Source organism: Leptinotarsa decemlineata, unplaced genomic scaffold, assembly GCF_025532065.1.
Source record: "Leptinotarsa decemlineata unplaced genomic scaffold, Ldec_3_MD MMD2_tig00026282_RagTag_RagTag, whole genome shotgun sequence".
NCBI lineage: Eukaryota > Metazoa > Arthropoda > Insecta > Coleoptera > Chrysomelidae > Leptinotarsa > Leptinotarsa decemlineata.
The window spans coordinates 14,442,501-14,460,682 of record NW_027412668.1 but is presented as its reverse complement, the minus strand read 5'-3'; the positions used below and the strand labels follow the sequence as shown (position 1 = coordinate 14,460,682).

The window sequence follows — 18,182 nt, the reverse complement described above, 5'->3', positions numbered from 1 at the left end:
AAAAGTTACCTTTTTAGGGATGCAACACGATGGTATTTTCAGAATCATAAAATCATCAACGGTTTGCGAGATATTTGCAATAAACTGAAAATGACAGATTTTATTTTTTTGCTCTACCGCCTCCATTTATATTAATATCAAAAAATGACACAGACATTTTTTGCTTTATTTCATGTGCTTCATAGTCTGGGTGAACTTATTTTTCAATGCAATATTTCGTTCATTGAATTCCATCATCAATATATGTTTTTCAAATACGGACCTGTATATTGTTGCATACATTTTCGTAGTCATTATAATTACAAATCCGTTGATATATCACAACATCTATATTTCCCGAAGTTTCTTCCCGAAACCACATCATCACTATCATTTTTATTAAGAGCTCGAATTTCCGAATGTTACTGAAATCCAGAGTTCTCCTGTCGATAATGTCGTTCACCGAGATTATAAATATTTGTATTCACTGAAATCCAACTGAATTTCTGTCAGGGTCGTCTTAAAAAAGAGAGACCAATAATCTTTGTATCAATACCAAGCCATTCATAATTTCCAAGTGTCTTTTGAAAATTTGTAGCTACTCAAGAAGTTCTGTTCAGGAAATGAGGATATTAACAAGAATTAACTAATAAAAATACTGAATTAAAAAATCCATAGATGATTTTCACGAGTAACATGATAGGCGATAATTTCTTTTTTTGAAGTAAGCCATGAAATACATGAATGTGAATGTGAACTTACTTGTCACACACAAAATAAAAGTTATTCAAATCTTTGAGCGATTTTAAGGGAGAAACATGAATTTTTCCAATGACGAAAAAGTTGATACACTTTTTGTATATTCGAGATGTTTGAGGAATGCTACCAAATCTCTGACAATGTATCAGGAATTGTATCCTGATGACGACAACCTGATCATAGATATTTTCAACGAATCAAAAATACTTTACGGAATTATGGATCTTTTGAAAAACTCTCTGAAAGAAAATGTACGGTTACTGAATGTGGTGGCGATAATGAAATCGGCGTTTTAGGTGAGTTCAAAGAAAATTCACAATAATGATATAGTGAGATTGATTTAATTTAGGATTAATGGAAAATAAAAAAAATGAGAACAAGGAAGTATCTCTGAGGGAGATTGCTCATAATTCGGCCATATCCACTACGTCTGTACGGAAAATTTTGACGAAAAATAAATTCAAGCCTTATCGAGTCAGGAAGGTTCATCATTTGCGTTTAACTTAAAAATTCAGATTTCATATTCAATACCTTAACGGGGAGATGAGGTCAACTAAGAAGAAGAAGAACGCAGGTAAAACTCAACAACGTTTAAATAGTAGATAGTAGAGGGTTTATGGACGAATCTATTTCAGAACACATAACGAATACCATTTTACCATTATAGTAAGAAGTGAGTTGAGCAAGGTCAACAAATTTCTGAACACGTAACAGCACACCTTGATAATGACAAATGAGATTTTGTCGAAACGTCGGTGAAATTAGAGATAATATCACATACACGGATCAAATACCCGGAAAAACCAGTTCAGCATATTCCTATCCGTGAAAAATTCAGATTTTATATATATATATATATATATATATATATATATATATATATATATATATATATATATATATTACAATGTAAGTTTTCACGGATGGTAGAATATGATGTGTTGTTTTTTCCGGGTGTTCATCCGTTGTGTACTATTCGATAGGCGACGTTTCGCCATCATCTCAGATGTCATTATCAAGACGAGTTACTGCTTCGCTTATACCTCTCGAAGCGAAGCAGTAACTCGTCTTGATAATACCATCTGAGATGATGGCGAAACGTACACAATAGTACACAACGGATGAACACCCGGAAAAACAACACATCATATATATATATATATATATATATATATATATATATATATATATATATATATATATATATATATATATATATATATATACCTACGACTTTGTAGGTACGTGTGGCAGATACCCGACGAAAAAAAACAACTATCCCAGCTAATGACTCGCAGAAAGTTGAAGTAAAGCCATCAGGCACCTGTGCAACGTCTTCAATTTGGAAAATTCGCCGGTTTCAATGTACTTGCCCCCATCATCAGTACTGGGCATGGACTCTTCAGAATGGAGTTAACCGTATAAGTATCACGACCAAACACCAGCACGTCGTTTTGATTTCAAACAGGTTGGAGCCTGGCTCCCTTACCCTTTGGACTGTTGTTTGCTAGAAGGACAAACGGGTCATAAGTGATGGTGAGAGTTGATGGTATGGCGGCATGAATGTCCTCAGACATCAGTACCGCCCTTCACGGTGTACCCCTACCTGGCTGGGGTGGGTTGAATAAAAAATTGTTCATCTTTTAATGGAGGACATATAGGCCTCATTCGACAGAATGTCGGGGCCTTCTATATCGGGAGGGGTCGTCTACAGTATAATCCATAGCTTTCCCGACTAATGGGTTATCATGAGTTTTTGCACCTTCAAAAACTCTCTGATTTCTCAACTGAATGGGCTGCCGAATGGAAGGCAGCTGCAAATCTCTGCGGATGGATTCATTCCGCACGAACCAAGGAGCATTCACAATCATCCTCATTAACTTGGTTTTGCAATACCTCCAGAATGGAGATATTATATTTCGCCGCTTGTCCCCAGACGCCTGAAGCATACATGATGACAGGCTTGACCATCGTATTATAGATGGTAATCTTGTTCTTGAGACTCATTTTAGTTCTTCTATTGATCATAGGGTACAGACGTGCTATCCGACCCTCGATCTTTGATTTGACGCTCATTATGTGCGGGTTCCAAGTAAGCCTACGGTCTATTAGAAGGCCAAGGTACTTTACCCGCGCTTGCCAGTCAATCTCCCTTTCAGAGATTCTCACTTTTCTGGCCGGAGAAGATTTCAATCTTCCCATGGTTATCGCCTGAGTCTTTTCCGGGTTCACTCGGATCTTCTAATCAAGGTACCAGCGCTCGAGGTCGTCCAATGCACGTTGCATGTAGACTACACCGAGCTCCCGTCATCGGCGTACAGAGATATCTTCACACGCTCGGGCCTCGGAAGGTCACTGGTGTAAAGTGAGTACAACGTCGGAGTCACGACCAAACAAATATAATTCCAGCTAGTCATGAACTCTTTCTGCAGTTGATTAAGTGGGATGTCCAGTGCGCCACCTGCAGACAAAGCCAGGAAACAACTTCAAAACACATACTCCGGGGTAGGAGTCAGAATAATGATTAATATTCCGAAGAGGTGCATATGACATGCTCCAGGTTCGGGTGAAAACACCTTACCCCAGGGGTAAGGTGAAAACACCTTATCCACCTTATTTATGAAGGAAAAAATATTGCAGTCTATGCAGTTATTTAGGTAAACTGTTGTTGTTCTGACAATATTCATAAATGAATAAAAATAACACATTGAATTTTAAATCTATGGACTGGTATAGTGATGCCTATTGCAATTCTCTAAAAACAAGTTGAATTTACACTGCCACTGCTGAACAGTGGGTGGCATACCAAGAATTATTTCTTGCAGTTCTTTCTTCGTTACCTGCAGAGCTTAAAATTCAACTCTACCCAGAGGAACTTTGTGAGTTTACATTGTTCTCATGGTTAGTCTTCATCACTTCATTTTACGACAACAAATATTTTCCAGTGGCTGGAAAACAGCTAGCATTTGCCCAGTCTTGAAGGAAGGTGATCCGGTATTTGTGGAAAACTATCGTGCTAAAACAACGGCATCTACTTTTTCTAGACTTCTATAGCTAATTTTTATGATACCAGATATAATTCTGCGAAAACCAGTTAATTCGAAACATTATCATAGTTTTCTGGAGAAAAAAATGTTTGTTTACTATTCTGCTTGTATTTGCTAACTCATTTCTGAAGCACTTGACATGCGACGATCCCAGATCGATCTACGAATAGTCGTTTTTCAACCCAATCGTTATGGTTCATTCGATAGATACCAATAAGTCGAAATTGAGGTTCACCATTCTAGTCGATATACAGCCACCACAGGCGTTTTCTTAGGTTCAACCTCGGGCCGCTCTCATTATTATTGTTCTTTGATGATATTTCAAAGATCATCAATTCATCAAAGTTGATATATGCCGATGACCTTGAAATCTATAAACAATTGAAAGAACCTCAGACGGTTTGAATTTACAGTTTATCTTAATGAGGTCAATGTGTGGTGATCCGTGGTATCATTCAACAGAAAGCACGGCACCATCGAGTTCAACGACAAAATCCTCAAGTACACATCAGAAAGGTGAAAGGAGGTCTGCGCAATGTTTTTGATCAAGATTTATTATGTGTGATTGATGACTTGTTTACTTTATGGTAATTCATGATCACTTGAAAGAAATTAATAGAAACACTTTTGTCTAAATACCACTGAAAAATTTTATTTATACGACCGAGTGTTTTTATTCATTCCATTTAAGTGATCAAGGTTTTTAGTTTTTCCTCGGAAATAAACCAAGTTGAGGCAGAGTACATATTTCCAAAGCATATGATCACATATTTATTAATTTTTTATGTACTCTCTTTTTTTTGGAATACCATGATACGTTGACAGAACGTAATGACATACATATGCTTATTTGATTCAATCCCAGCTATAGGAATCTTGCTGAAATTTAGGAGAGATTAGTTCTTGGTAAAGGAGAGTTTTGTTTTCTATTTCTCCGTCTCTATAGAAAAATATACCCCTTTGAATTAAAAAAATTAAAATGTTGTTGATTTAAAAATATGCTATTTTGAAGTAATCAGGATTTATCTTTTCTAATGAATTTCAGTAACTTCTTTCAGATTTTCTGGAAATATATTATACAGTGCATTTCTATTGAAGTGAAATTGACTGATGAAACTTTCAAGATGGTGACTGGGCGCCATCTGGGAAAAAATCAAATAGAGAGGAAGGTTTTGTGACAGATCTTTTTGAAGCTCCTAACTACATAATATGTGGTAATAGGCTTGAGGTCAGTTCGGAAGATGCTCGAAATGGTTGCCTTAAAATTCTTGACATATGAACAGCCTATCCAATATTTCACGCCGAACATTTTCGAACACAGTAACGTCAATATCTCTACAAATATTAATTATTCTCTGCCGTATATCCAATATTGAAGCAGGTTCAGTTTCGTACACCTTTTGCTTCAAATAGCCACATAGATGTCAAATTTGGTGAGCGGGCTGACCGGGAAAAGTAGTATCCAAATAGTTTCCTCCTACTTGTCTGTAGTAATGTGGTGGTGCTCCATCTTGTTGGAATACAATATCCATATTCAATTCATTAGGATTCGCTTCTACGATTTCAGTGATGAGAGGGTCAACAGTAGTTTTCAGCATATTCAAATACAGTTCCCTTGTGAAATTTGGATAAACAAATAGAGGTCCTACAATATGGTTTCCCAATATTCCTGCCCAAACGTTAACTTTTTCTCAATATTGGGTATGTGTTTCCGGAAAACGTGAGGGTTGGTGTTACTCTCATAACGGCATTTTGTCTGTGAACATTGACGTTTAAAAAAAATTACATTCGTCACTAAAACAAATATTGTGGAGATACGTAGGATGCCTTGCAATGGTTTCCGGCATGATTTCGAAGAATTCTGTTCTTCAATCAGGGTCATCTTCACTTAATTGGTGTACCATTTTGATTTTGTATGGATGATGCCTATTCCTCTTCGAAAGTCTCCACATAGTAGAAGGAGACACCGAACAAACATTCGCGACGGAATAAGTAGACTGTTTAGGATTTACTTCCGTCTCACCAATTATTTGCATTTGCTGTTCTTCCGGAATGGATGGATGACCTGGAGGCTTTTTGTTATGTACACTACCGGTAGTTGTGAATTTGGATACCTACAATTTTCCTCAAATATTTTCTACAGATAGGACGATTCGGAAAACGTTCATTGAAAATCCTTTCGGTCTCGTGAAAGTTAAGCGTAGCACCCTAAATAAAAATTGCTTCAATTTTTCCTTCCAATGGACGAGAATTGACCATTTTAGAAATTGTTGACGTGGTACCTTCCTACTAGTAAAACCGAAAACTAAATGAGAATATTCTAACTGAACGATAATGTTCATTGTCGTACTGACATTTTTTGACGTCTTTATAAACAAAAAATAACTTAACAAACCTTATTGGGTTGTTGGAACTGTCATATGGCAGATAAAAAGGAATATTTCTAGAAATATCGATATTGATGTGTTTGTCCTCAGGAAATTATTAAATGTTCCGCCATTTTGTAGTAGGTCAAGATATTGACTTCATATTCTAGGGTTGTGAAGTATTCGTCAGGAGCTTCAAAATGATATGTCACAAGACCCCCCTTTCTATTCAATTTATTTTTTTCAAATGGCGCTCAGTAGCCATCTTGAAAGTTTCATCTGTCAATTTCACTTCAAAATAAAGTATTCATGCATTTATTTCATTATTCCAAATTTCAATTCTTTGAGTTGACCCGTTCAAAAAATAAGAATACGGTGGGGGGCATTGAAGAAATGCACAGTATAATTTACGGCTGCATAAGTACGAAGATTGTTAGTCGCGAATATTTTCAAGAAAAATTTGATTTAACCTTGTCTTCTAGTTGCTTACAGAATAAATTTACTAATAATGGAAAACATTCAAGTGTCGATGTATTTTCGAAACCGATTACTCTTTTTATGAACCTTCAGTTTGAGAGTAGTTTTCTTTTATGGAAATCATTTTCAATAATGCATTTTGTGATGTAATGTATAATCTGAATCATGTTTTTGACTTTCTAGGCTGTCAGGCTGTCAACATACAAGTTTTAATTCAGCCAATGATATTATGTCCCTTATAGTGTAGAAAATCACAATACGTACGGTTTTAGTGAACCAAAGTATCTGAATGAACCAGGTATTGTCACAAAGTTTTCTTCTCTTCGTAACGCCAAAATAATCCTATCAGCCACGTCATTGGATTTCAAACATGGAAATATTTTTGAATCTATGTTGTCGAACATTCCTGTTTGTTGAATGAAATAGGGGCATACAACTGAAGTTTTGACTCCTTTGATTCCCAGCGTTTCTAGTTCGATTTTGAGAGACTCGTCGAACCCAACTGCAGCATATTTTGAAGCACAGTAGTCCACCAATTTTGGTACTCCAATTAGACCCGCCATCGACGCTACAGTGATTATGTGTCCATGATCTTTTTCGATCATTTTTGGCAAGAATGCTTTAACAGTCTGAAAATAATAATGACTTTTATTTGAGTGCTGGAAACTAGAGAAATGTTAAAATGGAACCAAAACGAGAATGAAGAGGTACAAAGTGAACTGAACTCGTGGAACTTGGAAAGTCTTGCAATATGTAATCAGAGCAAAAAAATTATGTTAAACGGTTTTGTTGAAAAAAAAAATGATGAAGTGGATAATGTACTAAAAACTAAAAAATAATTCGGAAGGTCTTACACCACTCTCCTAAGTGATCGATATTGATCCGATAAATAAATAATAAAATCGTTGGGCGTAGCGTAAACTGAGTAAATATGTGAATACTATGCCCAACGATTTCATTATTTTTCATCTGATCAATACCGTAGAATGCTGAGTATGGTGTGATAACTGTTACCTAGGACCTTCCAAATAATGTTTTTGGTATATGCTACCAATAGAATTGGTAATGAATGGAAAGGATAAATGTAGTGCATTGATCATGAATCCACAACCACCAAAACTGTATTCTCTTAATAAATTACACAAAACCAATTTCCCGATTAGACCTGAGGTGTCGTTTGTACACAGGCACCTACCGTAAAAATCTTAGAAATCCTTATAAAATTGAATCAAACCTATATCAATTTCAAGCCGAAATTTAGTATAAATAGTTTTTATCAATTAGTGGATGATATTAAAAACGTAATTCTTCCTGATAATGCAAAATTAATATCATTCGATGTCCAAAATGTATTTCCCAGTATTCCGTCAATTGAAACAATAGGACTGGTGGAGTGTCTCTTAGACAAAAACCACGTGAATCCACTGATAAAACAGGAAATTTCAGATTCACTTACTGTTTGTCTATCTCAAAATCATTTCCAGTTTGACAAAAAATTCTATTCATGCGGTGAAGGACTGATAATGGGAAACCATTTGAGTCCCTTATTGGCTGAAATTTTATCGATAACATAGAGTACGAAATCCATAATAATCAGTTAACAACAGTTTTTTGTACTGGTACAGATACGTAGTTGATATCTCAGTCTGTTTTATTGGTACAGATAGGCAATGAGGCAAGTTCATTGAATATGTCAAGTCCATCCACCCGTCAATAAAATTCACCACTGAGAGGGAGAAATAATTCAAAAAATTACTTTGACTCAACCATTACGAAAAATAACAATAAACATGAATTTGCAATTTTCCACAAACAATCGTACATAATTCCTCCATACACCCTTACCAGCATAAAGTTGCTGCATTCAATAGTATGGTTCATAGACTATTGAATATTCCACTATCTGAGAGTAATTTCCCGAGAGCTGAATTTGATCAAACATCCGCGGTTAACAACGGTTATAAGGTAGATATTATAGACAACATTCTTTCCAAAAAACTACAAAAGCAAGCCATGTATCTACCCAAATTCAAGATGCAGTAACGTCAGTTATAGGACGTTGTCATACTTGGGTGAACCAATCAATAATATTGCCCGTTTTTCAAGAAAGAATGCATAAGCGTAGCGTACAGAACTTATAATAGTCTAAGTAAATTTATTTAAAACAATAAAGACAAAACTTCGGTGTCGGATAGATCAGGAGTATATAAGCTGACTTGTGGCTCTTGCCCAAAACTATATATTGGCCAACCAGAAAGAACATTTCCCAAAGAATTAAAGAATATAGAAGTAGTTTCGTGAATAGAAAGACCAATTCCACATTTGCAAACCACCTTTTAGTAGAAGGACGTGAGTTCAATCATGAATACGATGTGTTACATTTAGACGAGAAGAGTTTGAAACACAATCTTCTCGAATGTTTAGAAATAAATAGATTCAGGAATTCGGGTAATTTACTGAATGATCAATTAGAATTGAATAATTCCCCGTTAGTAAATATTTTTTCTAATGTGGAAACTGGGACATGAGCTCAGGTAATTTAATTCATTACAAACTTAAGTGAGAATCAGGTACTTGAAATGTAATTACTTCAAAATATAGACTAAGGTATATTTAGCATTGAATATGTATAATTAGTTAGTATAGGCACGCCCTAGGAAGCCATTGTATGGCGAAACACGTGTTGCATTTTTGTAAAATCGTTTAGTGAAAATCTCACAATAAAGTGTTTTCTAAATAAGTTTTTTTTTGTATTTTAGTACATTATCTACATCATTATTATCTTTTTTTCAATGAAACCGTTTAACATTCAACATTTTTTTCATGTTTTTTTCAAGTTTTTATTATCTAATTTTGCTACTCATTTCATAGATGCAGTCATCTTGTATTTACAATAATACAGAATTTATTAAATTGTATTGTCATCAAAACTAAATGGGTGTTTCAAATTTCAGATCAATTTGTCAACAGGAAGAGGGTCAAACTTCAATTAATAAATTTGACCCAAGAAACAAACGAATGAGGCAAGCTAAATAAACGTATAACGAATTATTCGGAATAGAACATATGACTTTTTCAATATCAAATTATATGTTTTCATTTTTTCGACAGTATGCTGAGGAATTTTGATTTTCTGTCATTCGTTTTCTTCATCTCCTGAAGAGGCCAACTCGTTTGGCGATACGCGCGACCAGAAGAGTATTGCATTTCTGGTGAATGTGAAACGTGGTTGTTTTGGATTTCTGTCAATAGGTACTTTGATTGTTGTTATGGAAGATTGTTTTATTAAACGTAAATTTTATCTTTTGTTATTTCACTAGCTCACAAACATCTTTTCTGATATGATTGATCAAGCAAGTCTGGCGTCTAAAATTAGATATACAGGTGATAACCTCCTGACACCGGCTGTCCAGACATAGATTAAACATTTCACATATTTTACAGAAGTGGATTTTCGTATTCCAAAACTTATACTATATGCAGGAATATTTTAACGCTTTGAATCGACCGCTTTCTTTGTCCAGTCATCTTAGTCAAAAATAGGTAAGTATCTCGGAATTTGAGATACCCAGCTATCAACTCGTATGGAATTGTATTTTGACATCCTGGAAGTTGTCTCAAAACCTACATATGTTAGCGTGTACGCGACTACCAAAATCTAAGGTTAAAGGACACAAAAATCGATTTTTTGCTCATTTTTTAAAATACCTCGTTTCCTATGGTTTTTTCGCAACTTGTAATCATTTTCAATATAATAGATGGTTGAATTCCCTATAATTTTTGTTTCAAAACGTTTGTTTACTTGATTCGTTTTCGAAATAGGGGGCGAAGAGCTCAAGGTCAACCAGTACTCCCGGTCAGAAACACGTCATATCAAGTTTATTAACTATTGATGAATACATAATTATTATAAATTTTTATTTCTCATTAAGGATTACATTATATTCAATCATTTTATAACCGATTCCTAAAATTGAAATATAAATGAGGAACAAACTTCAATTACATTTTGATTGCATTCTGAAAAAAATAAAGATGTTTTTGAAAGCATTTGAGAAACTGCCGAATTTGGATAAACTTGCAGCTGCATTTGAAGAAAAAAAACTGTTCGGTTATTTGATAATGGAATTCAAATCTTGTTGGCAGTCTATAATGCTCGCAAATCTGTAGAAATATTCTGAAGATAGAACCTTTGACCCCGAAATCATAGAAGACTTGACGACAAATGTCATTAAGACGATAAAGAAGAGGAATTTGAAATACTACTTCGGTCGCAAGACGACGATGAAGAAGAAGATAATTGAAAATATAAGTTGTTGTTTTTGTGATTTTTATTCAGTTATTTCAATTTTTACGATATTAAATGTATGGAATTTTCTCCAATGAAAACATCAATTTGTAATTTCTCTTATTTCATTCATTTGAGATGTTATCAATATAAATTACATTGGAATTGAAATAAAAGGATTTTCCTCAACAATTCTATAGCGACATGGGCAGGTAAGTGTTATTAAGTAAATTGATACTCAATTAAAAATTAATACGTAAGTAAGTGAAATAATCATTGAATATAATGTAATTATCAATTATTAACTATTTATCAGTAATTAAAATTCGCAAATAATGTGCAAAAAATCGATTTTTGGGACCGTTCACCTTAGATTTTAATAGTCGCGTACACCCTACCATATGTAGGTTTCGAGACAAAACTTAGGATGTCAAAATACAAGTTTATACGAGTTTATAGCTGTGTATCTCAAATTCCGAGGTGAACTTACTAAGTTGACTGGACTATTCTTGGCATTTTCACGTCAAACAAATTCGAACGAAACAATTCTCAGCGAATAAACATTTCATCAAGTCCTACTTGAAGACTCTAAGCTAGTCGTGACATTGAAATATTTTTTATCGGCAAAATTTATATTAATTAATTTCGTGATTCGCTAACCAGTTTAGTTTTGGAAGCAGCTAAACTGATGCAACAAATCGCTCGCCTTAGAACTGAGAAATACACAGCAGAGTAGCACACTGACCTCGATCACGTTGAAGAGAGGATTTTGCAACTCAAAAAAAAACACAACATTGGAATGATTCTTTTTTTTAGCAGAATCAGTTTCCAGTTCCTGTATAGGTAACTGATAGCGGAGAAAGTGAACTTGGAAAGGATGACAACAAAGCTATTCAATTGTTTGTTGAGAACCAGTTTACTAGTAATAAAATATTTTTTGTATTGATTTATCGCTTGATTTGAAAAATTTCAGTATCACTTGAAAAATATACATATTTTCGAATCATAACGGATAAGTGGATTAGCTGAAACACATGAAGTAACATTGAAATATGTGCGATAATTATAAAATGTAATTGAATTTCAGTGTTTAGAATAGTGATTTATAATCAGCAAGGATCTGTTGAATCATTTGCTTCCTTAATAGTATATTCATGAAAGAATTTCAGAACAGTTGGTTTTTTGATATGTTGTCTTTTTTGCTCTTTCGGTTAGAGTTCGGACTACCTGGATAGCGGTAGTGGTTGCGTTAATTAATGCGCATCTTACCTGCACAGGTAAAAATCCTCAACTCCAAAAGAATTTTTTAAAGCATAATTTTCAATTTTTTTTTTAGATAGATCCACCAGACATCAATTTTTTATTGCCAGGCATTTTTATTGTTGTTAATTATGTGTCATACGCGATTTTTTATTTTTTGTAAATGAAAAATTCAAAGTATTTTTGAATGTCTGTAATTTTTATATTATGTTCTTTAAACATAAAATAATCTTAAATTGATTTGCCAGACGTTAATTCGATTGTTAAGTATTAAATATAAAAAAAGTAATGAAAAGTATTGCGGTATAATGCTTGTGGTTAGAGAGAGAAAGTTTAAAGTGCAAGACGGATAGAAAGCGACGGCAGCGCATCGGCAAATGGACAACATGGCGTCAGTCTAAAGTCACATGTTTGTTTTGTGTTTTTGTTATTTGTGTTGTGTTATTTATTAATTTTGTTATAATGGCCAGTGAATCTACTTCACATACTTTGCCATTAAATACACCAGCAAATGTTAGTGAAACTATTGCGGGAAACATAAACAGTGAAATCGTAAATGAGGTTAGTGCTTCGACTTTAATTTATCCACACAACATCTGATGATAAATATGATTTTGTCTGTTTTTTTGTGGAATTGACCGCGGTGTCAGTGCGCCCGACTCACGATCGGCAGGCCGTGGGTTCGATTCCCGCCTCGACCAGATATTTTTCTCGAGGGAATGTATCTGGTTGAAGCTGGGATGATTCTGCAACCGTGTTAGAAATCACACGTTGAAAGGTAAAACCTCGTTAGTCCTTAGCTCGCACAAGTTTCTCAACTTCTGAGAGTTGTCGTTCGTATGGGGGCGACAGCTGATTAACGGAAAAACAGATTTTGAACAGAGATTTTTTTGTGGAGAGCAATTACCATCCTTAGTTGTTTTTATTCAAAGTAAGTATTGAATAGAATGTTATTCAATAAAAACTGAATTATTATATAACGAACAAAAACAATTACAGGAATTTTAATTTTTTGTTACAGATGATGGACTACTGGAAGACAATGAAAATTCCCAAGACGATGATATAAATAATTCTGACAGTGAGAGGGAAGATGATGATGATTATGAAGATGCTTCCTTTTTCGTGACACTATTATAGACTGAAGATATTTTAATTAAAAAATAATCTGAAACTTTGCAGTATATATTTGTAATTCACGTGTAATAATCAGTACTTTTTTAATTAAAAAATATAATTTTTGAACCTTCCTTGATATTAATTTTAGATTATTTTATGTTTGAAGAACATAATATAAAAATTACAGATATTCAAAAATACTTTGAATTTTTTATTTGAATAAAATAAAAAATCGTGTATGGCACATAATTAACAACAATAAAAATGCCTGGCAATAAAAAATTGATGTCTGGTAGATCTATCTAAACGCAAAAATTAAAAATTACCCTTAAAAAAATTCTTTTGAATTTAAGGATTTTTACCTGTGCAGGTGACATGCGCATTAATAAACGCAACCACTACCACCAGCCAGGTAGCCCGGACTCTAACCAAAAGAGCAAGAAAGCCAGCATATCAAAAAACCAACTGTTTTGAAATTCTTGTTTTCCAAATGTTGCTAATTCCCGTACTATAACCAGTTGTAACCCCTCCACGGGCAGCCCACAGAAGTCAAAGCGAGGATCAACGAGGTCTTATCTTTTAATGTGCGATTTCTAGCATGGGCCACGCATGAACGCAATAGTTTTATTATGTTGCCATCATTGAGAATGAAACTTACCCAAAAGTGTGCGATGATGTTAACATCGAACGTCCTTTTTATCAAATGGTCTGGTGTATTAAGTAGTAGTTCTCCAGAAACTACACCAGCATTGTTGATCAAAATGGTTACCTGAAAATGAAGACATTTTAAACTATTTGTTATACATTCCTATATGATTGATTTTCACGGTAACCACCATAAAAATTCACTTATTGTTATTATGGTAAAACCAAAATATGTTTGATCGGACAACAAATTTATCCTACGTGTGATGTTATGTATGGAAAATATAGTATTTTGAAGACTTGTTATGTTATGTCCCAACTACACAAAACGGCATCAACTTCATCATGAATTTTTTACGAATAACATCGTAACATAGATTGTTAGAATGACGATTTGTATATAAAATATAGTTTTACTATGGTAGAACAGTAGTAGATAGATAGACATATACTTTATGTCTATCTATCAAGAAAATACAATCTTATTGACAAAGCTTGTTAAAAAATCTGGTATATATAGCACTTCAAAGAATAAAAGAAAAGAAACAATTCAAAAACACAAATACACAGAAACACACTTTGAGCAAAACTAAGTTCATATATCTAATAGATAAAATATAACGATAGAAAATAAAATTTAACAAAATGTAGACAAAATAGTTTGTATAGTCCCTTTCAAAAGATGTAAATAACAAATATATACAATTTGAACATAAGTTCACATGCCATGGCAATAAAATAAGATCTATCCCAGTATAAAATATAATTTAAAGTATAGGTGTCAATATAAACAACAAAAAAAACATATTGAATCACAGCAATGTTCCATTGTAATATTCATCAAGATTGTAGTACGCTTAAGTTGCAAGGGCATCTTTTACATGATTTCTGAACTTTTTATAGCTTTTTTCCTTCCTAATTTCGTAAAGTATGTGATTATACAGCTTTTTACTTTCATAAATCATATTATACTTTGTCTGGCTTGTTTTTGGAACAGGAAGATGTATTTTACTTTCAGTTACTTGCCGGGTTATGTAATTTGTAGGTTCCGGAGTTCCAACTATATTACGTATTTTGTAAATCAAGCAAACAGTTTCAAGTATGAAAATACAAGTAACAGTGAGATTTTTTTCTCTCAAAAATAATGGTCTGCATGACTCACGCACTCCCACCTTGGATAAGAATCTAACCGCTCGCTTTTGCAAAACAAACACTGAATGAAAAAGTTGTTGACTGCAAAATCCCCAGAAGGCAACACCATATCTCAGGTGCGACTCAATCAGGGAATGATATACCATTTTTGTTGTGGATGAATCAGTTCATCTGAAACTATTCGAAGTGCATAACATCCTGATGCCAATTTTTTATTCAAAGCTGAAATATGTTGATCAAATTTTAATTTGTTATCCATGAAGATTCCCAGAAATTTGGATTGCTTTTTATTCTTAAGAGTTTGTCCATTTAAGTATAAATTGTTAATATTACAGCTGAAGGTGAGTAGGTTTGTTTTTTTAATATTAAAGCACAAGTAGTTTGCGTCACACCATTTTTTCACAACTTCTAAATCACTAGAGATAGTTTCTTTTATATTAGAAGAATTTTTCCATGCCAAAGGAGCGTGGTGTCATCCGCAAAGATGGTAAAAATTCCTTGAATTGAGAGAGTAATCAGATCATTTATATGAATAAGGAAAAGAATCGGGCCTAGTACTGATCTTTGTGGTACGCCCCATAAGATATCTTTACTGTGTGATAGTTTTTCGTTTGATCTTACTAACTGTTTTCTATCATTTAAGTAAGACCTGAACCAGTCTATTGTAATATACCAGTAATATTCCAATTTGAGAGTAAAGTGAAAATACATGTCATACGGATCTCACCTGTTCTCTCCGTCAGTTATCAGACGTTCTATGAGTCGTCAGTCTTCAGTGAATAATTCCAGTGAACAATTTTTGTGAAGGATTGTAATTCTTATTTAATGGAGAACACGCAAATTTTGTACTTGTGATGCACTGTTTGGAACTTTTGGTGTAGTAATGAATATTACTGGAGTTTTATCCCAACATCAAACCGTTATTTTAACACTTCGACACGTATTTCGATCACCAAGTGATCATCTTCAAGAGGAAGATTGAACAGTTTAATCTTCCTCTTGAAGATGATCACTTGGTGATCGAAAAACGTGTCGAGGTGTTAAAATAACGGTTTGGTGCTGAGATAAAACTCCAATAACACTCAAATGTTGTGTAAAAAATTACATTAAGTGCTAAAAAACACTTGAAATGTTGAGAGTGGCATATGGTGATTATACTCTGATTGGTAAAAGCTCTTCAAAGAAGGTCGAGAAGATGTGGATGACGCTCGCCCCGAACGCGTCAGTACATCACATGTTATAAAAGATCGTTGAATTGATATTGGAACAGTAACAGCCATTGTATTTTTTGGAAATGTTGAGCACGAAGCGTATGTTAGCGAAGTTCTTTCCAAAATTAGTTGATTTTTACCAAAAAACCGTCGCATGAGTATCGCTCAGGAGTTGTTGACTGGCGTCAACGGCGATCCAGATTTACTCAAAAGGGTCATAGTTAGTGACGATTCAAGGGTATATATGGTTATGAAATCGAAACCAAAGTTCAATCATCTCAATGGACGTCTCAATCAAGAAGTACTGAAAATAATTCCTTTTCATATAAATGTATCCAACTTTGATGTTATGCCCTGTTCAAAAGTTAAAAGGGGCGGGACTGTTAAAATCCGCACTGTATACATAAAGTAGGGTGCAAAGATTCAACCCTACCTGTATACTCATCAAGCTGGTAAGTCAACGGATTTGGCATTACATTGTTGGCTTCAGTTCTTGAAATAATAAGAACATTTGACTGTGCAGTACCTAAATCTGTTGATTTGGCTGAAGAAGTCATAGAATCGATTATTACTGATAGGATCTACGCCATGCTCAAAAACAGATCAACTACTGCCACTCTTGAAGATGACACCGTAGTGTTCCTTCCTTGGGACAAGATACTATTTTCCTTCTTGTGGTCACTCCTAAAGGACAGTTTGCTTGATGTCTTTGACATGAGGCGGATCAATCTGCAAGGTTATGCAGACGAACTTACCATCTTGGCAAGGACCACATCAAGAAATGTAGCCTTTCAAATTATCCAAAAAATGTTGTTTGTGCCAGATAAAGTAGTTATCTATAAATATCAGAAAAACTGTTATAGTCCAATTCACCATGAAGAGAAATCTGGATAATTTAATTACGCTTTCTATTCGCGGCCAAGATGAAATTTAGGATTCAACCTGGATAAAAAAACTCACGATTGAATGTTCAATAATAAAAAGTGTTTCACTCTTGCCATCTAACCTGAAAGATCATCTATCAGATGATCTAATCGGCTTCGTTGAGAAGCTGGCCTCATGTGGAACCTAACCTAACCGAATCTTAGTATATTGAACTCCGCAGGTAGCTCTGTATAAATCGTGAGATTGATCGCGGAAGTAGTTGTTTTCTGACGTTCATATGAAAATTATTTTTGTACAGAAGCGGAAAAAGAAATTATTTCATTCTGAACAGTTTGTGTAAGGTAATGTTCAACAATTGATGGCTGGAATGTTTCTCTTGCCGAAAATCTGGAAGAAATAATTTCCAATTTGAGTACTTTATTTTACTGTTTCACTGGCGGATTGACTGTCCTTGTTCATATTTCACTGCCTGAACCACTGTGCATGCTGTTTTTGGCAAGTGCATTGGCTTGGGATCTGGAGGTTGAGCAAACCGACCATCGGATGCCTGCTTCCACGCAGCCCCGCTGCATACAGGAATGACAGAATCACTTGTGGTGTTCTAATGGCATCCCAACGATGGATTGATCCTAAGGTGTGTCTACCCATGCCAAGAGGATGAATGACACTGAGCCTATCAGATGTCTCTACGGAACCCTCGAGATACCGGGCACCCTATCGTCTTAGCATCGCCTTGTCACGGTAGTGCGGGGCTCTGCCGTGATTGACCTTCCTTCCCTAGCTACTGGTGGAACAGAGAGCAGTAAGTTTACTCTGTCATGGACGGATTGAACTTAAACATTCTTTCAGAGTCTACAGAGGAGATGGATGTCGAGCTTATGACTCCAACAGACCTCCCTGTAAATTTAGAACAGGAGCGAGAGCTTCTCAACTTTTCAACTTCTGATTCAATAACTTCAAAAAAAGGTTTGGTGGTGCAGCCAGAAAACGACTG

The 18,182-nt window shown here is 34.6% G+C and overlaps 1 protein-coding gene across 2 annotated transcripts in view; it reads right to left on the bottom strand.

The window, feature by feature from the left end:
- The window catches only part of LOC111517384 (estradiol 17-beta-dehydrogenase 11), a 137,910-nt gene that overhangs the window by 750 nt on the left and 118,978 nt on the right, over positions 1 to 18,182 (bottom strand). For both annotated transcript variants that reach the window (XM_023173530.2, XM_074179867.1), the window contains exons 4-5: positions 13,954 to 14,064; positions 6,893 to 7,257 (exon numbers count right to left, since the gene is read on the bottom strand). In XM_023173530.2, coding sequence (XP_023029298.1) covers positions 6,893 to 7,257; positions 13,954 to 14,064 — 476 coding nt within the window. The remainder of the gene's footprint in view (positions 1 to 6,892; positions 7,258 to 13,953; positions 14,065 to 18,182) is intronic.